At 37.7% G+C, this 24,487-nt stretch overlaps 1 protein-coding gene across 1 annotated transcript; it reads left to right on the forward strand.

Moving 5' to 3' along the window:
• Positions 1–10,818: 10,818 nt before the first annotated feature.
• On the forward strand, positions 10,819–15,838 carry SPMIP10 (sperm microtubule inner protein 10). The gene is made up of 3 exons (XM_021007378.1): positions 10,819–11,007; positions 11,773–11,881; positions 15,615–15,838. Exons 1-3 carry the CDS (start codon positions 10,925–10,927, stop codon positions 15,822–15,824), a joined length of 402 nt encoding a protein of 133 aa, XP_020863037.1. The 5' UTR covers positions 10,819–10,924; the 3' UTR covers positions 15,825–15,838.
• Positions 15,839–24,487: the final 8,649 nt, after the last annotated feature.

Raw genomic sequence — 24,487 nt, forward strand, 5'->3', positions numbered from 1 at the left:
ATTTATATAGTGCCTACTACATTCCAGGCACTGTACTAAGTGCTTTACAGATATCTCATTTGATCCTTACAACAACCCTCGGAGCAAGGTGCTGTCATTATCCCCATTTTATAAATGAAGAAACAAACAGGTACATGGCTTGCCCACAGTCACACAGCTAGTAAGTGTGAAATACTGCCAACTCAAAAAAGATGATTGTTACATTAGGATAAAAATTTGATGTAATTGACATGAATGGAGCCACAGAAACGAAAATAAATGACAGAATCCTGAATCTATGATATGGAATATTATATAACACTCAAAAGAAAAAGGCAAAGTTGCATCAGTTCCATATGATTTGCAATCAGCCACAAGGTATAGAAGTGTTAGTGATGAAAATGGAGTGTATTTTAGTTGTATGGAATGAAGATTACAATCATTCCTCTTAGTGAAACAGTCAATTAGACAAAAACTTTAAGGTAGTGAAATGAAATAGAAATGAATAGTGAAATTTTTACGGCAAGTATGATTTCTTTAAAAATTGAGTTTACTTGCATAATGTTGAAGTTATTGGAGCTGTGGCCAGGACAGATGAGGACAATATCCTGAAGTTTTGAAAAAAATAATCAGAGAAGGTGGAGACTAACACATTTTATTGTCAATGAAACAGACACTCTGGAAGAAGATGACTTCTAGAGTTTAAAGATCTAAGAAAACAGTCTAGATGTAAAGTGTCTATGGATTGCATAACAATTTTATTAGGAGGTAATACAGAAGCAGCTTTTAAATTAAAACCAAAACTTGTCAATCTCAAAATCCTCAAGCTGGGAGAGGATACAACTATCAATCACTTGCAATTCTTTGATTTTCAAATGAGAAATTATTGATGACTAAAACTCTTTTCAAAAACTGATTTTCAAGTTATTTTAGCCCAGGTACTGAAAAATATTTCAAGGACAATAGTATCAAGTTAAAAGTCTTTCAATCAAATATGGAAATATGTTTTACATGATTGTATATATGTAACCTATATCAAATCGCTTATTGTCTGAGGGAGGGAGAAAATTTGAAACTCAAATTTCTTTTAAATGACTGTTAAAAATTGCCTTCACATGTAATTGGGGGGAAAAGTACTATTGAAAAAGAAAAAGTCATTCAGTAAGTCAGTAAACATTTGTCAATTGCCTGTTATGTGCCAGACACTGCTACATTGCTGGAGATACAAAGAAAGGCAAAAGATAGTTCCTGCCTGTGGGGAGCACACAATTTAATAGGAAAGAAAACATGCAAATGACTATGTACAAACAAGGTATATACAGTGTAAATTAGAAATAATTTACAGAGAGGGGGCACTAAAATTAAGAGAAAGTAGGAAAGGCTTCCACCCTCTGGGGGAATTGAAGGAAGACAGAGAGGCCAGGAGACAAGACATAAAGAGGTAGAACATTCCATGTGTGAGGGACAGTCAGTGAAAATGCCCTAGCCACAGGGCAGCTAGGTGGCGCAGAGGATAGAGCACCGGCCCTGAAGTCAGGAGGACCTGAGTTCAAATCCAGCCTCAGACCAAACACTTGTCACTAGCTGTGTGACCCTGAGCAAGTCACTTACCCCCAATTGCCTAAAAAAAAAAAACCAAGAATATGCCCTAGCAGGAGATAAGTATACTGATTTTAGATAATGCCCTGGGTCATCCAACTACACTTGGTTCATTGTATAAAAGTGTGATCGTGCAAGTCCAACATGTGGATAAAGCTCTTTGTACCTATCAATATATGCATGAAGATTTATAGAAGGTGATGACAGTTCAGTCTGTGCTGCTAAAACAAATGATAATCATGATATTTTCGTCATAAGTGTAGGCTTGCCTTTAGGCACAATATTTAATATTTTTTACTGTTTAATTTTGCCTTCTTTACTCCATAACACTATAATAAATCAGAAATATATTTTCTTGTCCTTTACTATTATATTACATTAATAAACAGATAAAAATCATTTTGAAAGTTTTCATCATATGTCTCCATTGGTCTTGAATCAGTTACTATATTTTATATATAATTATATCTTCAGATGGGGCAAGTCATAATAATTCAGCCATTACACAGGATTCATTATTTATACTAATTAATACCTAGCTGTATATTTTTGTAAATATCCATTTCACTAGGCTATCACTTTTATTGGCAAATAATTTGGTAAAATGTTTTCTAATAATTCATTTCATTTCTTCATTGATTGTTAATTAAACTTTTTCATTTTTGATACTGATTTAGTTTCTTAAAATTCAAATTAGCTAATGTTTTTTTTTCAAACAAGCTCCTAATTTTATATATTAACTTTCATTAATGATTTCTTCAAATATGGTATCCATTTTTTTATTGCATTTTTCAGATGGAAGGATGTTTCTTTGTTTTTTTGGTTGGGCAATGGGGGATAAGTGGCTTGCCCAGGGTCACACAGCTAGTAAGTGTTATGTGTCTGAGGCTGGATTTGAACTCAGGTCCTCCTGACTCCAGGCCAGTGCTCTACCAACTGAGCCACCTAGCTGCGCCTAGGATGTTTCTTTGTTTATATTTGCTTGACCATTTTTCCAGGTCAATTTTTTTTAAATAGATAATATATTCTTCTATTTTGCAGCATTTGGATCTTATTTTCTTTTCTCTGTTTTGGTTTGTTTGTTTCGTAACGTCGTCGATTTCTTGGTCCATTCTGATTCTCAGGAATCCATTATTTGGTCTCCTGAAGATTTTGATCCTCCATTAGTAAACTGTTTATTCTACTTCTGGTTCTTCTAGAGCTCTTGTTTCATTTATAATATACTTTTTTTAAATCTTATTCTTCTAGAAAATCTAACAGAACTTGTGACCAAGCCATACCTTTACCTGAGGTTCAAATAGTGGTTATTGTGGAGTAACTTTTCCTCTAGCTTGTGTCTTTTGATTTTTCAAGTTTCTAGCTTTACTTCCTGAATTGATGCCTTTCATCAGAGCTATGCTCCTACTGCTCATGAATCCTTGAATCAGAGGGTTGGGCCCCTGATCTGTATTATTGGAGATCCTGCCCCTGGCCCTCACTTCCCACCGTGTGTGATAAACACAATGCTGTCGGTTCCCAAGCATATCTTGTCCCCTCTGGGTACAGAAGGCCATCAAGAATGACTCATGTCAGCTTACTGTAAATGTAGAGTCCCTAGAGCATACAGACTAAACTCTGCCTTCTGGTAGGATCTTTGTCACTTTGTGGCTCTTATTCTCATGTTTGGCACAGAGTTCTTAGGGTGCTTAATTGCCCAGAGATCTCACTAGAGCATGCTGGTATTTCAATTCCTGAATCTGGGGCATGCTTAATTGCCTTGAAGATTTTGAAGCTTTCAGAACTGGAAAAACTCCAACACACATTTGCTTTACTCCAGTTCCTCCTTAGTGCTTATAGGCTTCTAGGTTTGCCAACATAGACTAGATGAAAGTACTTACTGTGGTTTCTCTCTTTATTATTTATTATTCAGTCTGACACTTTTGTTTTCGTGTTTTCTAAAATACATGTGTGGGAATTGGCTTCTTTGTTCCTATTCACTGCACCATCTTAATAGTCAACATGCCAAGTCAAGTCAACAAGCATTTATTAAGAATTTAACTATATACCAGGCATTGTGCTGAGCACGAGGAATACAAACACAAACAGAGTCTCTATCCTCAAGAAACTCACATTCTAATGGGGGAAGAAAAAACAAAAAGAACCTGAAGGGAGGAGAGAGGGTGCCCACACAGGGGCATAGTAGAAAAAGTCTGGAGAGTCAGGAGTGGACCCTACCATTGCAATGATAATAAAGTGGATTGCACCAGTAAGTAAATCCTGTTCACTTTGATTCTCTTCAGTCCCAGGAAGGTTATGAGCTACTATCACTGGAGATAAATCAGCTCTGTGAATGCTATCAGCTGTAGGGTGCTGCCTATAACGATGTCATTGAGCATTGTGTCCAGGGCCACAACCAATTCCTCATTGAACAGGATTTCATCAAGAATTTTGTACCAAGCTACTTGTCTGTGGTCTGGCAGGTCCACAAAGACAAGGAATTTGCTTCCTTCTCTTACTCTAAAAGCAGCATTTCAATTTTAATTTGCTTTATCGTTCCCTTGGTAGACATGAGTTTTACAGTCTCAGAACTCCTGTCCATGGTATCTGGCATTAAGGAAAAGGTAAGCTCTCCAAAGATCACACATCCAGGTGTGTGGACAGAAAATGGACAGAAAACATCTTGCTTCATTTCTTTCTTTTTTTTTTTTGCTTCATTTCTTCTAGCCATTTTTATTTTTATGTCCTTCCTGTGGGAAATATTCTGTGGTTACTTTACCTACATTGCCACTTAAAGTGCTCTTGTTATGTTGATATATCATTTGACTAATAAAAAGTAAAACGCATTGATAGGGGCTTATGACCTGTGGTTTTAGAGAGATTCTGACCACACAGTTTCTGGAACCTGGGGTAGATTACAGCACAGAGTGAGGGAAGCCATGTGCTACACATAAATACCATATATTTATGTAATATGTACTTAAGATAACTATTCAGTCATTATCCATTTCAAAAGTCTGTATCAGCTCTAGGTGCAACTGTCCTTATATTGTTCCTTTTCCTTGGGTTTGTGAACTCTTCCAAATTTGGAAGCCACAGCTTTGGGTGCTACTATAAATTCATGCTTAAATATTTCAGGAGATTTAATTCCTCCCTGTCCCCCTCCTCCAGAGAATCATAATGTTTTAAAAGATAATCTTGATGAATTGCTATGATCGCCTTCTCCCCACCCCCCAAATAATTATCTTATGACTATCCCTCTGGTAATCAGGCACTCACCCACTTATCTAGGCTTGGACAGCAGATTGATAGGCATAGTCCCTTGTAAGTCCCTGTACTTAAAACCTTTCTGGTTTGATAGGACCTATCATGGTTTGTGCTATATTGGCATAGCCTTCAATAACCTAGGGTCACATCCATGTCATGGTGAAACATCAGGAGAGGACTTTAATGGAGATACTATGCAGAAAATAAAATCTAAGATTTTTTAAACCTCATGAAATATACATACATATATATAAAAATATAAAATATATATATATATGTATACATACATACATACATACACACACATATATATATACACACACATATATAATGTTTCCCCTGCATACCTATTTTCAGGCAGGAACTTGATTGTATGACTTTAAGTTTTAAAAGGGTTATACTAAAACTGTCCCAAATTGCTCCACCAACCTTCACTCCTGCTAAAACACTGATGTTCAGTCGTACAGATTGTTCACTGGCATATTCCTTCGCCATGCTGAACTTGATGCTGTCCAGATTTGGCCTTCCACCAGCCTCTTAGAATAGATACTGTTCCTCCTTTACTCTATGCCAATATCAAACAGTTAAAAATGTTTAACAATCAATCATCATATTGTCTGAAACCAGTTTTTGGTCTCAAACATTCTGGAACCTAACTATTTTCTATGAAGGAAAGCTACATTTACTTTAAACAAATTTACTTTATACTGCCTTTTCAGAGGCATAGTGGTGGTACAATGGATAGAGCCCTGGGCCCAAAGTTAGGACCTGAGTTCAAATGTGAACTCAGACATTTACTAGCTGTTTGAGCCTGGGTAAGTCACTTAATCTCTGTTTACTTCAATGTCCCCAACTGTAAAAAGGGGATAATTATAGCACCTATTTCACAGGGTTGTTGTGAGGATCAAGTGAAATAATATTTGTGAAGCATTTAACATAATTCCTGTCACATAGTAGGAGCTATATAAATATGTGCTATTATCATCATTATTATTATTATTGAAATGAAAGTTCATATGTGAAGTAAGGGTCAGTTGTTCCACCTCAAGTTTCCGTCAAGACATATGCACTTGATCTTATAAGCTCCTATAGGTTCAGTTATCTCTTCTATATAGAGATGATTCCCAGATCTATATATCAAAGGTCTTTTCTTTCTCCTGGGCTCCAAGTCCACAATTCCAACTACCTATTGATCATTTCAAACTGGATATTCCATAGGCATCTCAAATTCAACATATCTAAAATAGAGGTTATCTTTTCCCTGAAAGTCTCCATTCTTCTTCCAAATTTCTCTATCTCTGTTGAGGGCACCACCATTTTCCTAAGTCATTCAGGTTCACAACCTCAATCTCATCCTCTTGTCCTCAATCTCATTTATTCCATATATTTAATTAGTTGCTAAATTTTATCTTTCCTATGATTACAACTTGTTGATCTTTAATATTCAGATTATGTATCTATTTTGATAACCTTCCTTTCCAAGATTATTTTCCCATCTGTGTCTCGCATTTCCTTAAATTTGACAAAGGTAGAATATTATAGTACTGTTAATTCTCATAAATTATACAATCCTAATACACCCCTAATACTGTATTAGGATTGCATTTGCTTTCGTGGCTGCCATATCACACTTCTGACTCATATTGACAAGGCAATTGATTAAAACCCCTAGATCTTTTTCAAAACAACTGCTGTCTATCCTTCTCCTATCTTGTACTTATAAAGACGATTTTTTAAATTCAAATGCAAGACTTTACATTTCTCTCTAATTTCATCTTATTTCACATTATACTTATAACACCTCTTTAAAATAGATTGTAAGAGTATTAATAATATCTCAGCTTGACCCTTCACAGAGCCAAGAGAGCCCTTCACAGCAGGTGAGAGCCTGCCTACCCTTACAGAACTATCTTCTTTTATATTATTTCTATTTATGTAGGAACTCTATATTCCAGCCAAACCAGTTCACTTGTTTGCTAATACTGAATCTCAGCTATCCTCCACCTCATGCTTAGAATGTTGTCTCCCCTTCTGAAAACTCTTAGAGTCCGTCAAGATTCATTTCATATACTACTTCCTACAGTAAGCCTTTTGGATGCTCCTTAAAGAGTTTTGTGTTCTTTCTCTCCTCAGATTTCCCATATTTCTTTGTCTAAGTGTTGTATCTTCCCCTCCCTCCAAGTAGAATGTAAGTTCCATGAGGGCAGGGTCTGTTTTTCCTTTTGTCTTCGTATCTCTGTGCCTAGCACAATGTGTTGTATGTAGTAGGTACTTAAACGCTTTTAAAATTGAATCTATGTGTTTTAGACAAGGAAACTGCAACTAACAGGGATTACTTGATTGGCCCAAAGCCACACAGCTGGTAAGTGGAAGGGCTGATCTATTTTTCCTTCTAGGGCACAACATTGCCTCTGCAGAGCCCCCCCCCCCCCCCCCCCCTGCCCAAAATAAATTGGCACTGATAGATCTCATTGATTAGGAACAAAAGGAAAAAAAGATATCAGTATCTTAAAAAAGTGATCTTACCTCCTTTACTGAGATTAATGCTATAGTCATTTAAGTTTACTTAAAACCCATCCTCTATACCTAAAAACTTTTGTTTTCAGTCATTCACTCCTTTTCTCTAGTTTCAAGAGGAAATACAGACATTCCTTACTAAGTGCTGATTTTGTCTTGATTCTCTTCTCTCTTTTCTCTAGTGCCTTGCTCTAGCTGTCATGACCACATGTATTTTCAGTTTTCTCCTCTCAATTAACTTCTTCCTCCTTGCCTATAAACCTATTTAGGTCTCCATGAGCCTTAAAAAACAAAAACAAAACAACCTTCCCAAGCCTACTATTATACTCTTAGACTATTGTCCTATATCTTCTACTACACTATGAAAAGAATATGATCTATGACCCTATATTTTCTACTTCTACTGCCTCATTACCTATCTTTTTTATAATAATATTTTCCTCAATTACAGGTAAAAACAATTTTTAATATTAATTTTTTTAAAGTTTTGAGTACCAAATTCTGAGATGGTAAGAATCTGGTATAAGTCATACATGGGCAATCATGTAAAACATTTCCATATTAGTCATTTTATGCAAGAAAGAAAGAGAGAGAGGGAGGGAAGGAGAGAGAGAGAGGAAGGAAGGAAGTTTGGGTCTATATTCAGACAACATGAGTTCTTTTTTCCGGAGGTGGATAGTATTTTTCATCATGAGTCCTTTGGGATTGTCTTGGATCATTATACTGCTGAGAATAGCTAAGTCATTTACAATTCTTCATCATACAATATTGCTGTTACTGTGTACAATGTTCTCTTGATTCTGCTCACTTCACTTTGTATCAGTTTAAGTCTTTCCAACGTTTTCTGAAATCATCCTGTTTGTCATTTCTTATAGCACAATAATATTCCTTTACACTCATATATCATAACTTGTTCAGCCATTCCCCAATTGATGGGCATCCCCTCAATGTCCAATTCTTAGCTACCTTAAAAGGAGCCTCTACAAATATTTTTGTACAAAATGGGTTCTTTTCCTTTTTTTCTATCTCTTTGGGATACAGACCTAGTAGCCTCACTCCCTATCTTAACCCCCTATGATCTGGCTTTTGTATCTAACGTAATCAAAACTGCTCTCTCCAAGCTTACTGTCTCTTTATTGCTAAATTCAGTTAATTTTTTTTTTTTGCTTTTTGGTGAGGCAGTCAGGGTTAAGTGACTTTCCCAAGGTCACACAGTAAATGTCAAGTATCTGATGTCAAATTTGAACTCAAGTCCTCCTGACTCCAGGGCCGGAGCTCCATCCACTGCACCACCCAGCTGCCCCCAGTTAACTTTTTCAGTTCTTATTCTCCTAAATCTTTATGTCAAACACTGACCTTTCCTCTAAGTTTCTCCCATGTTTTCAACTACCTACTGAGTATCTATCTCCTTGTGAATGCTTCTCAGTCCTCAAACTCAATGTATTTTGAATTGAACTCATCATAGGATTTTCCCCCAATATACTTTTATTTATTTCATTAAATATTTCTCAATTATATGTAAAAAAATTTTAACATTTGTTTTTTAAAATTTTGAGTTCCAAATTCTTCCGCTCCTATCCATCCTTCCTCCCTCCTTAAGAAGGCAAGCAATTTGATATAGATTATATATGTGAAATAATGCAAAACATATTTCCATATTAGCCATATTACAAAAGAAAAACAGACCAAAAAATGAAGAAAGTAAAAAAGTATGTTTCAATCTTCATTCATTAGTTTCCACCAGTTCTTTCTTTGGAGATGGATAGCATTTTCATCATAAGTCCTTCAGAACTGTCTTAGATCATTGCATTACTGAGAATAACTAAGTAATTCACAATTGATCATCCGTATAATTTTACTGTTACTGGGTAGAATGTTCTCCTAGTTCTGCTCACTTCTCTTTGCATCAGTTCACATAAGTCTTCCCAGATTTTTCTTAAACCATCCCGCTGACCATTTCTTATAGCACAGTAGTATTCCATCCCAATAATATACCCAAATTGTTCAGCCATTCCCCAGTTGATGGGCATCCCTTAAATTTCCAATTCTTTGCCACAATGAAAAGAGCTACTATAAATATTTTTTACAAATAAGTCCTTTTCAGGGCAGCTAGGTGGCGCAGTAGATAGAGCACCAGCCCTAGATTCAGGAGGACCTGAGTTCAAATCCAGCCTCAGACACATAACACTAGCTGTGTGACCCTGGGCAAGTCACTTAACCCCATTGCCTAGCAAAAACAAATAAGTCCTTTTCCCTTTTTTTAAAAAGAAAAATCTCTTTGGGATACAGTCATCATAGGATTTTGGAGCTGGAAGACATCTTAGAGATTATCTACTCCAATACTTTTCATTTTATAGAAGGGAAAACTGAGATCCAGAGTATTCTACCAAAACTCACTACTCTTCCTAACTTACCTATTTCTTTTGAAGGTGGCACCACTGTTCCAGTTACCTTGGTTGGGAATTTTAGAATCACCTTTGACTATTACCTTCCCTTGTCTCCCATATCCAGCCAGTTGCCAATTCCTTTTGGTTCAAAAACTTGAATTATCTCTAGCATCTGTCTCTCTCTCTCTCTCTCTCTCTCTCTCTCTCTCTCTCTCTCTCTCTCTCTCTCTCTCTCTCTCTCTCTCTCTCTCTCTCTCTCTCTTTTTTTCCATTTCCACAGCTACCAAACTAGTTTAAGTTTTTATTGCCTCTCACCTGGACCATTTAAATAACCTCTTAATTGCTCTTCTTGCCTCTAACTCCCCCTTCTCCAATCCCCTGCTATCAGAGAAATCTTAAAGCATAAAACATTCAGTGACCCTTTCCCCTCCCCGCCCCACCACCACCCGCAATTGCCTATAAGATAAAATTCAAACTCCTTATCCTGGCATTTAAGTCTATCTGGTTCCAACCAACCAGCATTTTCAGCTTTATTTCACATTAAATTAGAATTTACACCAGAGGCAGCTGGTGGTACAGTAGAATTAGGAAGACCTGAGATTGAATCCAGCCTTAAACACTTACTAGCTGTGTGGCCTTGGGACAGTCACCTAACCTCTTTCTCAAATGTAAAATGGGGATGATAATAATGGCACCAGGATTGCTGTGAGGATCAAATGAGATAATATTTATAAAAACACATAGCATAGTACCTGGCCAATAGTAGGAGCTATGTATGTTCCTTCCTCTAAGTTGGACTTTTGTTCTCTAGTATATTATTCCCATATCTCGATTTGTTTAAATCTGCAAAGTCATCCCTTGATTTCTCCAGCTAGAAGTGGTAGCTTCCTTCTTCATATCTTTTCATAACACTCTCAGGTCACTAGGCACTTATCATATTAGGACTTTTATTAGAGTAATTCATGTAAATGTCTTATTTCTTTCATCCTAGACTATAAAATCTCATCCCATCCTTGCATTAGAGAAGATGTCTTAGAACTTGGAACTCTACAATTCTGTTGCTGTTGATAAGGATTGCTATGGAAACAGAAATCCCATTCCATCAGGAGCTCCAGTGTCATAATAGGAAGAATGTATCAGTGAGCAGAGACTTTTTTAATCAGTCAGTGTTGGAGCTCTGCTCTGGAGGACATCTAGTGATGGCCACAGCTTCAGCAGGAGAAGCAAAAGAAGCTGATACACCTTGTACTCCCGATGCTAAAAAGGATGAACTGGAGAAATGGTGAGAAAACAAGGGAACTGTTAGAATTACATTGTCCCTGGACAGGATAAAGAGAAGATTGAAGCCCGAAATTAGGGAACAATTTGATTGGTCTCTCTGGGCATCTTATGCAGAAGGCATTTGTTCTAACTTCTGAAGTAGTATCAGAAAATATTCAAAGAATACCAAGAACTGATTATCCCAAGCTTTATGGATTATGCAGAAAATGGGCTAAGGCTTTTTTTTTGTAACAAGTTATTACTTCCTTTAGAGAGGAGGAGGAATTACCTTTAGGTAATTAAATTAAAGTTCTTTAAACTGTCTTTAGGGAATAAAGTGTGTGGGGTGGAATCTAGGACCCAGGGAAAATTACAAAATTCTTTTCCTTCTTTCACTGCTCCTCCCCCATGATTTTACCCCAAGAGATATTGGTTTAATGTTTAAAGTTGACACATCAAGGGCAACCTTCAAGGGGAAAAGATAATATTCAGCTAGAGTAGCCCAGACTCACCTAATAGCGGTGGAGTCGGGGCAAGTGACTGTTTCATTGCATCTACTCATAGTACACAAGAATTAGGTCTTTTTTCTTTTTCAAAGAAGCATCTAGAAGAGGCTCCTCATTTTCTTTAATGTGTCTTTCCCCTACCCCCCACCTGAGATTCTACAACACCAGGCAAGACAAAGTTCAGGCACTTGCCACCAGTTTCACTGAACCTTAGAGCTGACATTAAATTTCAGTGTATTCAGTTCTCTACATGTCCTTTCTTCTCAATCTCTCTTCTCCAGGCCCAACCAGATACACTTGCCAAGGTTTTCTTTAAAACAAGGACTAATTCCCAGGCATTACACGATGAGCTGGAAACTAGACATGAAATTCAGAAAAGTGCATCTAAAGGTATCAGGGCCAGAAATTTTATCCACAAATTTTATGTATGTGTGTGCATATGTATATGTGTGTGTATGTATGTATATGTGTATGTATATATATAATATACACATACATACATATACATATATATAGTTATAGTTACATCATTGTTATGTATTTAGTTTTATATATTCTAAGGATATTTATAGACAGAATTATTTATATATATTTCAATACTTGAACTCTTACAATGAATGATCTAAGACATTCTCATTTGTCAGTAACTATTTAAAATTTTAAGTTGTATAAATAGAGGGAAGGGGGACAACAATTTAATTCAATTCAACAGCATTTATTAAGTACCTATTATGTGCCAGGTACTCTCCTAGGCACTGGGAGCACAAGGACAAAAATAAAAGAGTTATTGCAACTGTGGAACTTAAGTAAATACAAAATTAAACAAAAAGTAATTTGGGGCCCCGGAGAGGAAGAGGGACCACTAACAACTAGGGAAGGATCAGAAAAGGCCTTGTATAGAATGGGTCACAGGATCATAGATCTAAACTGAAAAGGGACCTCAGCGGCCATCTTATCCTATCCCCTAATCTTTATATTTAAGGAAACTGAGGCCCAGGGAGGTTGAGACATGCTCAAGATGATGTAGCTGCTCAACATCAGAGATGGGATTTGAACCCCACTTCTGGTGGCATATTAAGCTGAGCCTTGAAGGGAGCTACAAGTTTCAAGGGGTGGAGGTCAGAAGATAGACTGTTCTAGCCATGGACTACAGACAGAATGTGGGAAGACACAGAGGTAAAAGGTGAAATGTCATGTATAAGGAACAGCAAGTAGGCCGATTTGCTTGGAATGTAGAACTTGTAAATGGAACTATGTAAAATCATAATCAAAAGAGCTATGCAAAATCATAGGGCAGAGAAATATAGTTGAAAGAATTCAAGACCTTGGATTCAAAACCTGGCTTTTCAACTATACTACCTGTGTGACTTTGGGCAAGAACCTCTCTGAGCTTCAGACCTCTACAATTCCTTCCAGAAAGATAGGCTGGGGGGCAGCTAGGTGGTGCAGTGGATAGAGCACCGGCCCTGAAGTCAGGAGGACCTGAGTTCAAATCTGACCTCAGATATATAACACTTACTAGCTGTGTGACTCTGGGCAAGTCACTTAACCCCATTGCCTAACCAAAAAAAAAAAAAAAGGGAAGATAGGCTGGAAACAGGGGAGTTTGTATTTTATCTTAGAGACAATAGGAAGTCTTTGAAACTTCTGGAGCAGGGGAGTAATAAAATTAGACCTATTTCAGAATATCATTTTAGCAGTTGTTTGGATCATGAATTAGAAAATAGAGATCAGAAATGGGGAAGACTATTTGGAGGCTACTGTTATAGGTCAGGTGATGGATAATAAGGGCCTTAACATTAGGGTGGTAGCCATGTGAATGGAGGGAAGGGAATAGATATGTTGTAGGAGGAGAATCAACAAGATTTAGCAACTGATTGGATATGTGGCCTGAGAAAGAGAGTTAAGAACCGAAAATGACACCAAGTTTGTGAATCTAGGTGACTATATAGATGGTGCTACCCTTGAAAAATATAGGGAAGTTAGAAGGATGGATGGATTTTGGGGAAAAGATGAGTTCTACAAAGCAATATTTGGTAAGACAGGAAAGAGCATTGGTTCTGGGGTTACAATACCTTGGTTCAGATTCCGTTTCTGATAATTGCTACCTTGGACAGATCACTTAACCTCTTGGGTTCCAATTTACTCTAAATCTGTACAATGAAAGGGCTGGACATGTAGTGTTTGAGAAGCCATTGATATATTCAATGGACAAGTATAAACAAAGGTGGGACACAGAGCAGTTGTTTCTGCCTTTTGTCCCCACATTGAGAAATCAAGCCCACATACAGCAAATGCTATGAAGCTATTTAAGACAGGTTCTTAGAAACAGAAGCAAGATTCATTGTGTTGAACAGTACAATCCAGCACTTATATTTTTAAGCTTATATTGCACATACTGTTAGAATACCATGGTAAATGTTGTCATGTATTTTCAGGTAAAGACTGACAGTTCAGTCTGTTGAAAAATTTTGCAAATTCTTTTTTATCATTTCATTTTTCAGTCAAAGGTTGATGTTTTAAAAAAGAAAAAGAACATGTAATTTGTTTTCCCTGACTTTTATTTGTTACAGGGATTTTATTTTTCTTCCTAAATAAGGGAAGGGGGTAGAAGGGAGAAAAATTGGATTTTCATTGATTAAAGAAATAAAAATTTAATTTTAAAAAATGGAAAGGAGGACCCAGAAGCAAAGATTCCTATCCCTTTCTGTATATAGAAAATATATTGCTATATTGCACATATAAATTCACCCAGGATATAAACTGACCTGAATTTTTCTGATCAAAAAAAAAAGTTCAGATTTTGACATAAAGATCAAGCAACACTTGTTGGGGTGGAGGGGAAAGAAAGTGAAAAGAACATAATCAAGACAAACTTCCCCCTAGATAGAATACATTGAAGGCAGGGAATGTTTTATTTTTGTCTTTGTATTCCCAGTATCTGTCCTGGTAACTAGCACATAACAGATGCTTAACAAATGTTTATCAATTAATCTAAATAAACAAAAGTAACTTGAGATGTTTTTTAATCATTAGACCACCCAGACAAGTTTTATGCTTTGAAGAGAATATATTTTCTGTGATGGATAATTAATTTTAAATATATCAGACTTACTAGGAAGTTATTTTTTGGTAAGACTATGTTTTGCTAAATCAGGGAAGAGTTATAGATTTAGCAAGGAATCAATCTGATAACTAATCATATTCTTTGATTCAGAATAGCAATGCATGACCGTTTTATGCATATTATAATAATAGTAAATATTTATTTATTCAACAATGCCTGACTTACTTTGTTTACCCTTCCCCTATCCAGCTTTGCAGAGTGATAGGAGATGATGACAGGCAGTGAGGTGAGGAGAGGGACAGCTGGAGCAAGAAACCTTGCTATAGAGGTTGGAGGGGAAGCAGGGGCGATAGTGGCATCAGCCCTCTACCTCTACTGAGTCTGTTTATCTTCCCAGGGGAGGTATACTCCAGGTTAGCTTCTCCCTGGTCCAGCCCAGCCTTACCTTGCTCTTCCCTCCAACCAGCCCCATGATGGCCTCACTATTTGTTTTATGGTCTTTATCTCTCTCCCAAGAGGCATATTCCCCCATGTCCTGTGATTTTTCCAAACCTCTTTTTACTAGAATTGTCTTTAAAAGTTGATTTAAGATGTTTCTGTGTCACTTTTTGTGAAGCTTGTGCCAGGCGTCAGAAAGCTAGTTGTGGTTCTAGGAATCAGAATGGTGAAGAAAAATTATTTATTTAGCCTGAAGGAGAGAAGATTTAGAGGGAAGACTGTTATTTTCAAGTCCTTGGAAAACCATTATATAGAATAAGGATTAGACTTGTTATGCTTGGGTTTAGAGGGCAAAACCAGCAGTAATTGATGGAAGGTAGATTTCTTCTTTAATAAAAGGGAAAACATCCTCATAATTAGATTTGTCCAGAAGTGAAACGGGATGTAGAAATTCAATCAGTTGGGGATGTTGTAATGAGCATTATTACTTTGGTATAGGTTCTACTAGATGACCTCTGAGGTCCCTTTTAGACCTAAATCTATGTTCCCAGAAACCTTTCATATAAAAAGCAAATGGTCACTTGTATAATACACAAAACCTGTTGTTTCTTTCTTCAGCATGCGCAGCTGAGTGGGATCCACTCTGGTCCTTTAGAAGAAAGCCTGTTTCTGGATCGCTCTGAAAGACTTTGCCATGGGGAAGATCGAGATATTGTTTTAAAGAAGTGTTCCCCCCACATAAAAATAGCTGATATGCCTTTACATTCTCCTCTGTCCAAATACCAAAGTACTGTCATTTCTCATGGATACAGGCGACAACTGATATGAAAAAAAGAATGAAATTATAGTGTTCAAATCAGTCTGCTTTTTCTGTCATATTTTAATTTTCATTGATATTTTATAGTATTTGTCTTCATTGTATTAACTTATGAATTATGCATGGTGGGAAGGAGTTAATGTTCTTTTTTTGATGACTTTCTCCCACTTTTAAAAAGATGTATAAAGCTTCATAAAGCCTATTAGCCTAAAGCAGGGATAGGGACCCTTTCATAAGGCCAATACTCATAAAATGAAGGCTCCAGGAGGAAACAGGTCTTACAAAGGGATACTCTAGGTTGAAAAGACATCAAGAGTGGTGGATGTTTTGGACCAAGGAGGCCTTGGGAGCTGAGAGAAGTTTCTAGGATGAGTCAGCACCGTTCAGAAGTTTGGGAGCCAGGAACAGGGTCATGGGTGTGTGTGTGTGTGTGTGTGTGTGTGTGTGTGTGTGTGTGTGTACATATAAATATTTATGTATATGCTACTCCTATTAATCCATTGCTCAAAAGCCTTCAGTGCCTTCATATTTCCTACTGAATTTAAAAAAATAGACTAATGCTCCCTTCTCCTTTCTACCCCTTAAGTCACCCCTAACTTCCTTCAAAGTTTAGATTGGGTACTGGCTCCTAAATTATCTTCCTCCACTCCTTCCAACTCGTTGTTAGTGGAGCAGTAGACAACATATTAGGCCTGGGGGAAGACCTTAGTTCAACCAGACATTTACAAAATAGTTCCTAATTACTGTTTTAATTTCCTCTTCCTTGGTGGTGGATTCACTCTTTTCATTTTTGATACTGGTAATTTGGTTTTCTTCTTTCTTTTTTTAATTAAATTAACCAAAGGTTTATCTATTTTATTGGTTTTTTCATAAAACCACCTCTTAGTTTTATTTATTAGTTCAATAGTTTTCTTAATTTCAATTTTATTAATCTCTCCTTTGGTTTTCAATATTTCTAATTTGGTATTTAATTGAGGATTTTTAATTTGTTCTTTTTCTAGTTTTTTTACTTGCATACCCAATTCATTGATCTCCTCTTTCTCTATTTTATTCATGTAACCATTTAGAGATATAAAACTTCCCCTAAGAACTGCTTCCACTGCATCCCGTAAGTTTTGGTATGTTGTCTTATTATTTTCATTCTCTTGAATGAAGTTATTGATTGCTTCTATGATTTGTTGTTTGACCCATTCATTCTTTAGGATTAGATAATTTCGTTTCCAATTTTTAACCTATCTTTCCATGGCCCTTATTACATATAATTTTTATTGCATCATGCTCTGAAAAGGATGCATTTAATATTTCTGCTTTTCTGCATTGCATTATGAGGTTTTTATGCCCTAGTACTTGGTCAATTTTTGTGTATGTGCCATCTACCACTGAGAAAAAAATATATTCATTTCTATTCCCATTCAGTTTTCTCCAGAGGTCTACTACCATATCTAACTTTTCTAAAATTCTATTCACCTCCTTAACTTTCTTCTTTATTCTGTGGTTAGATTTATCTAGTTCAGAGACACAGAGGTTGAGGTCCCCCACTAGTATAGTTTTGCTGTCTATTTCTTCCTGTAACTCCTTGAACTTCTCCTCTGAGAACTTGGATGCTATACCACTTGGTGCATACATGTTTAGCAATGATATTACTTCATTGTCTATGGTGCCTTTTAGCAGGATGTAGTTTCCTTCCTTATCTCTTTTAATAAGATCTATTTTTGCTTTTGCTTTGTCTAAAATCAGGATTGCTAGCCCTGCTATTTTTTTACTTCAGCTGAAGCATAATATATTCTATTCCAGCCTTTTACCTTTACCCTGTGTGTCCCTCTGTTTCAAATGTGTTTCTTGTAAACAACATATTTAGGATTATGGTTTTTAATCCATTCTGCTATCCCCTTCTGTTTTATGGGAGAGTTCATTCCATTCACATCAACCATTATGATTACTACCTGTGGCTTTCTCTCTATCCTATTTCCCCCTGCTGCTTATGCATTTCTTTCTCCTTTCTCCCTTTCCCTCCTCACTAGTGTTTTGCTTTTGACCACCGCCTCCCTCAGTCCCTCCTCCCTTCTATTAGTCTCCTCCCTTTTCTTCCCCTTTACCCTTACTACTTCTTTCCTTCCTTTTATCCTCCCTCCCTTTTCTTTCCCCTTTTCTCTCCTACTGACTGTAGGGCAAGTTAGATTTCTATACCTAACTGATTGTTATTCCCTCCTTGAGCCAAATCTGATGAGAGTAAAGTTGAAACAATGCTCATTTCCTTCCCTTCTTTCCCTCTACTGTAATAGGTTTTTGTGCCTTTCCTGTAACATAATTTACTCTTGTCTGTCTCCTCCTTTCCTTTTCTCCCAGTATAGTCCCTTAATTAGATCAGATTAATCCACTTACTTAAATCCATTTATTCCACTTAGATTTTTTTTTATCATTACATCAAAGTCAACTTATACCCACCCCCTCTATGTATACCCCTATAAAATGGTATAATAGCAATTACAGTTCTCAAGAGTTACAAGTGTCATCTTCCCTTGTAGGGATGTAAACAGTTTGCCCTTATTAATAACATGTTGTTTTTTCCTGTCCTGTTTACTTTTTTATGTCTTTCTTGAGTCTTGTATTTGAAGATCAAATTTTCTATTGAGCTCTGGTCTTTTTTTTGTTTGTTTGTTTGTTTTTGGTTTTGCTTTTTTAGGCAATTGGGGTTAAGTGACATGCCCAGAGTCACACAGATGGTAAGTGTCAAGTGTTTGGTCTGAGGCCAGATTTGAACTCAGGTCCTCCTGACTTCAGGGCTGGTACTCTATTCACTGTGCCACCTGGCTGCCCCGAGCTCGGGTCTTTTTATCAGGAAGGTTTGAAAGTCCCCTATTTCATTGAATGTCCATCTCCTCCCCCGAAAGATTATGCTCGTTTTTGCTGGGTAGTTGATCCTTGGTTGTAATCCAATCTCCTTTGCCTTGTGGAATATTGTATTCCACACCCTATGATCTTTTAATGTAGAAGCTGCAAGGTCCTGTGTAATCCTGACTGTGGTTCCTTGATATTTAAATTGTTTCTTTCTGGCTGCTTGCAGTGTTTTCTCTTTGACCTGGTAATTTTGGAATTTGGCTACTATATTCCTTGGCGTTTTCAATTTGGGATCTCTTTCAGGAGGTGATCAGTAGATTCTTTCTATGGCTATTTTTTTTTTTTTAGGCAATTGGGGTTAAGTGACTTGCCCAGGGTCACACAGCTAGTCAGTATCAAGTGCTTTGGTCTGAGGCAGGATTTGAAGTCAGGTTCTCCTGACTTCAGGGCCGGTGCTTTAGCTACTGAGCTACCTAGTTGCCCCCCTTTCTATGGCTATTTTACCCTGTAGTTCTAGGACCTCAGGGCAGTTTTCCTTGATGATTTCCTGAAAGATGCTGTCCAGGCTGTTTTTTTTTCATCATGGTTTTCAGGTAGACCAATAATTTTTTTAAAAAATGTTTTATTAATTTATTTTTATTTATCAACAATCACTTCCTTCAATAAGTTTTAAGTTTAAAAATTTCCTCCCCCTCACTGCCCACCTCCCTCCCCAAGACGGCCTGCAATCTGATATAGGATCTACATATACATTCCTATTAAACATATTTTCACATTAGTGATGTTGTAAGGAAGAATTAGAACCAACAGGAGGAACCACCAGAAAGAGGAAACAAAACAAAACAGAAGAAAATCTGCATTCAAACTCCATAGTTCTTTCTTTGGATGTGGATAGCATTTTCATTGTGAGATATTTGGAGATTTCTTAGATCCTTGCATTGCTGAGAAGGGCTAAGTCTATCAACATTAGTCATCGTACAACATGGCTGTTACTATGTGTAAAGTTCTCCTGGTTCTGCTCACTTCACTCAGCATTAGTCCTTACAAGTCTTTCCAGTAGATCAATAGTTTTTAAATTGTCTCTCCTGGATTTATTTTCCAGGTCAGTTGCTTTACCAATGAGGTATTTTACGTTTTCATCTATTTTTTCATCCTTTTGTTTCTGTTTGATTGCTTCTCACTCTCTCACAGAGTCATTAACTTCCACTTGCCCGATTCTAATTTTTAACAAATTGTTTTCTTCCATTAGATTTTGTACCTCCTTCTCTAGGATAAATTTCTGGCAGCTTCCCTGGTGTTGGGCTGGAATCAACAACACTGGAGCTCTAGGGATAGGGGTGGGTAGTCCGGCCTCTGGAGGTTTCCTGCTTACCCAGGCCTTTCACTTTCTTTGGCTCCTTGCAGATGGATGTTTCACTGCTGCGGGATGTTTCTCCACCTGGGGCTTTAGGTCTCCTTGGAGCTGCACTTCCCAGAGTTTTGCTGAGGCCCTGGGTGACTTGGCTGTGGGAGAATGCTGTGGCACATGGTGGTTTTCTGAGCTGGTTTCCCTGCCTCTACTGAGGCACTCATGGGTCCTGGTGTTGATGCTTGACTGCTCCACCACCTCAGGTTCAGGATCTCCCCTGGGATGCTGAGATAGGGCTTTCCGCTAGCTTGCTGGGACATCTCCCTTCTGTATTGCTCCTCCTCCCCCAGGGCAAGAGGGGCCTTTCCCATTAATCCTTCAAACTTCCTTAACTACTGGACTGCTGCACCTGCCTTTCTGCTGGTTCAGCTATTCCAGGGTTTTTCCTGAGGCAATATTTTCTGGGCTTTCAGAGGTTAATAAGGAATGATGAGAGAGATTTACTTTCTACTCCATCATCTTGGCTCCCAGGAAGCAAAATTCATCAAAATGTATATTCCTTGAGGGTACACATGGTTTTGTTTCCTAGTACATAGTAGGCATATAATGTTTGTTGAATTCAAGACTGTCCACAATCTACCTTTCCAATCTCTCTTGGATACTACATTGTCTAAACAAAGTAGACTATTCCCTTTCTCTCCATGCCTGGAATGACCTTCTCTTACTCCCAGCTCTTAAGATTTAAGTCATAGTCATTCTTCAAAATCCTTCAATTCATCTCCATGAAACCTTTTCTGATTTCCTTGCTCCAAAGTGACACCTTTAAACTCCATAGTACTTTTTTTAGATACCTCTCAGATGTACTTTTACATGATACTTCAAGTACGTATATACATTTGTGTGTGTGTGTAAAAGACAGAGACAGAGTTACATATCTAACAACAAAGAACCAGTCCTTCACCCAAGGAATAATGTGAGGCATTCACCGTTTCTCTCCAAAGGGTCCCCCAGTTCTGAATAATACATGGTCATGAACTGGATTCAGTCCAGAGAGAGCCTAACCTCTTGTAGTAAGAGTATCTACCAGAGGGACTAGGCTAGTTTTTTTTTCTTCAAAGATATTGAAAACATACTCAAGACTTAAGTGGTTCAGAGGACCAAAGGCTCAGGCCCTTGACAATTCTTCCTGTTTTTCTGGGCACAAAAAGTCACCAGGAACTCCAGATCCTCTCTGATGTTGGAACAGAAGGATCACCTTGGGCAACACAGAGGTAGGGGTGATGTGCTGAACTGAATCAACAGGATGTCTATGCTATCCCTAAGAAAACCAAAGGGAGAAAGGGGGAGTGGAGTAGACTCACCATTGTTCCCCCAAGAAGCCACTCTCTACTAGAGTCTTTTAATAAATGAGCTTTGGGGCAGCTAGATGGCGCAGTAGATAAAGCACTGGGCCTGGAGTCAGGAGGATCTGAGTTAGAATCTGACCTCAGACCAGACATTTGATACTTACTAGCTGTGTGACCCTGGGCAAGTCAATTAACCCTGATTGCCTCACCAGAAGTAAATAAATAAATGAGCTGCAAGCCCTGGAAAGGAAAACATTAAAGAGGCTTCCAAGTTTCCAGAAGAGAGTTTTCCATGTGCCACTGCCATTAGCATCCTTACTGCATTCTTTGAGTTTCTTCCTGTCTCTCTAGAGTTTTTCAAATCTTACTGTACCAGAAACTCTCCTTTCCATTCCTGATCTTCTTGAGCTTAGAAGAAATAAAACCCTAGGATTTTTTAGCAACTTAGGCCTCCACTAAGGCAGTCAGCTAGAAGGGCAGCTACATTTGATTTCTTCTTTGTTATTTACATTTCTGTCATGTCTTAATTAAATGCCTTTGCTATTAAATTTATGTGTCTCTTGCATGATCTGGTATTTGTGCTGACTGGAGGATTGGTTAAGTAAGTACTTAATTAATTATCCCAAACACTAGACCTAGAATTCATGAAGGGTTCCAGAGTCAATTAGGACACCCTAGAGTTACTTGTCAAGTCAGCAGTCATTTATAAAGCACTTACTGTGTGCCAAGAGCGGTGCTATGTCCTAGTGATACAAAGAAAGGCAAAGACCTTACATTCTAATGGGGGAGCCAACATGACAGTAACTATATACAAATAAGCTATACACAGGACAAACTTGAGGTAATCTCAGAGAGAAACACTCCCATTTAGGAGGACTGGAAAAGGCTTCTTACAGAAGGTGGAACCATGAGGCAGAGATGTAGAGGGAGAGCATTCCAGGCACGGAGAACACCTGGGGAGGATGCACAGGGTTAACGTGTCCCATGTAAGGAACAGCAAGGAGACCGGTGTCATGGGAGTGTAGAGTCTGTGAAGGAGAAGAAAGTATGAAAAGAATGGACATGTAGAAAGAGGCTGGGTTATGAAGGACTTTAAAAGTCAAACAGGATTTTTATTTGATCCTGAAGGTCACAAGAAGCCACTGGAGCTTATCGACTAGGAGAGTGATGTAGTGAGATCTATACTTTAGGAAAATCATTTTGGCAGCTGAGTGAAGGATGGATAGAGTTGAGGAGACAGGGAGATCAATCAGAAGGTATGAGGTAATGAGGGCTTGCATCCTCATTGGATGGATGGATGGATGGATGCATTGTCAGAGCAAAGGGGAAAACATATACAAGAAGGTAGAATTGATAGAATCTGGATAAGCAACAGACTAGATGTGGGGGGTAAAAGTGAATAGTTGAAGATGATACCTAGGCTGCAAGCCTGAGTGACTTGGAGGATGATAATAGGGAAGTTAGGAAGAGGGGAGAGTTTTGGGAGAAAAGATAATGAATTCAGTTTTGGACATGTTGAGTTTAAGATAGCTGTGGGGCATCCAACTTAAGATGTCAAAGAGACAGTTTGTGATGTGAGATTAGAGGTTAGGACAAAGATTAGAGCTAGAGAAATAGATCTGAAAATCATTTGCATAGAGATGAATATTGAATTCATGGAAGCTGATAAGAAATCACCAAGCAAGAATATATAGAGGGAAAAGTGAAGAGGGCCCAGGACAGAGCCTTAGAGACACCAGTGATTAGTGAACATGACATGGATCAAGCACCTTCAAAGAAAGCTGAGAAGGAGCAGTCAGACAGGTATGAAGAAAACCAAGAAAGAGTAAACCTAGAGAAAAGAAAATATTCAGGAGTTTGATTGACAATGTCAAGAGCGGAGACATCAAGAATGATTGATCTAACAATCATTCATTACAAAGAACTGAGAAAAGGAGATGAGATTAATTAAGAGAACACTGGCAGATTAGAGGCAACTTAGTTGAATTCTCTCAACATCCTCCTCCAAACAATTTAAAAATAATACCTCAAATCAAATTTTGGAGTAGCAGAGCCAACAAAAGGTAAGGGTGAGACAGTTTTCTTGCCTAAGAAAACTTAGGAGGTCAGCAGGAGAAGTTAGTAACATCAGGGTGGGAGCCAGTTTAGAGCTCACACACAGTGGCAATAATAGTGGGCACAGGAGCAATAGCACCTTCAGGAGCTCCCAACCCAGAGATCATAAAGGAGTCAGACAACTGATCAAAAAGAAATTACAGGGGAGCTTTTGCTGGCACTAGGTACAACTGGCACTGACTGGCAATTCTGTTGTGTATACACAGTTCTGAGTCACAGTTTCAGGGTAGAGAGGAGCACTGGGGAATAGTCACAGAGGAGTAGGAGCCCTGGTTGCAGTTCCAAGACAAAGAAAATGCTAGAGCTTGTGGCTAAAAGGGACCAGGGGTCCCTCCTGGATAAGGACCACAGTACAGAACAGGGGAGCAGTGACCATACCCTCTCCCAGAATCACACCACTTTGGCAGCACGAAAAACTTGTAGACACTCAGAAATAGCTCTGAAAATAGCAGCACAAAAAAGCACAAAGGTTGGGACAGTGCCTCCCCACACCAAGGTGAGCAAAGTCCAACTTCAAAATAAAGTTCAAAGTAAAAAAATTGGCTGAAAAAATAAGCAAAGAACAACAACAACAAAAAACACAACAAGACAAACTAAGACAAAACAAAACAAGACAACAATGTTAAAACTGCTACAAACAAAGCCTCAAAGAAAAATGCTAATTGGACCCAAGCCCAACAAGAATTTCTGCAAGCATTAAAGAAAGAGATGAGTGATAGAGGAAAAAAATTGGGGAAAGAAATGGGAAAAGAAAATTATGAAAAGAGAATTAATAGCTTGGTAAAAGAGACACAAAAAAATACTGAAGAACACCTTAAAAAAACAGAATTAGCCTAATAATAAAAGAGGCAGAAAAATTCACTGAAGAAAAAAACTCCTTAAAAAGTAGAATAGGCCAAATGGAAAAGGAGGTACAACAATTTACTGAAGAAAAGAACTCCTTTAAAAACAGAATTGGCCAAATGGAAAAAGAGGTACAAAAGTTCACTGAAGAAAATAATTCCTTAAAAATTAGAATTGAGCAAGA

The sequence above is a fragment of the Phascolarctos cinereus genome, unplaced genomic scaffold, assembly GCF_003287225.1.
Source record: "Phascolarctos cinereus isolate Bilbo 61053 unplaced genomic scaffold, phaCin_HiC Scaffold_4;HRSCAF=312, whole genome shotgun sequence".
Classification (NCBI taxonomy): domain Eukaryota; kingdom Metazoa; phylum Chordata; class Mammalia; order Diprotodontia; family Phascolarctidae; genus Phascolarctos; species Phascolarctos cinereus.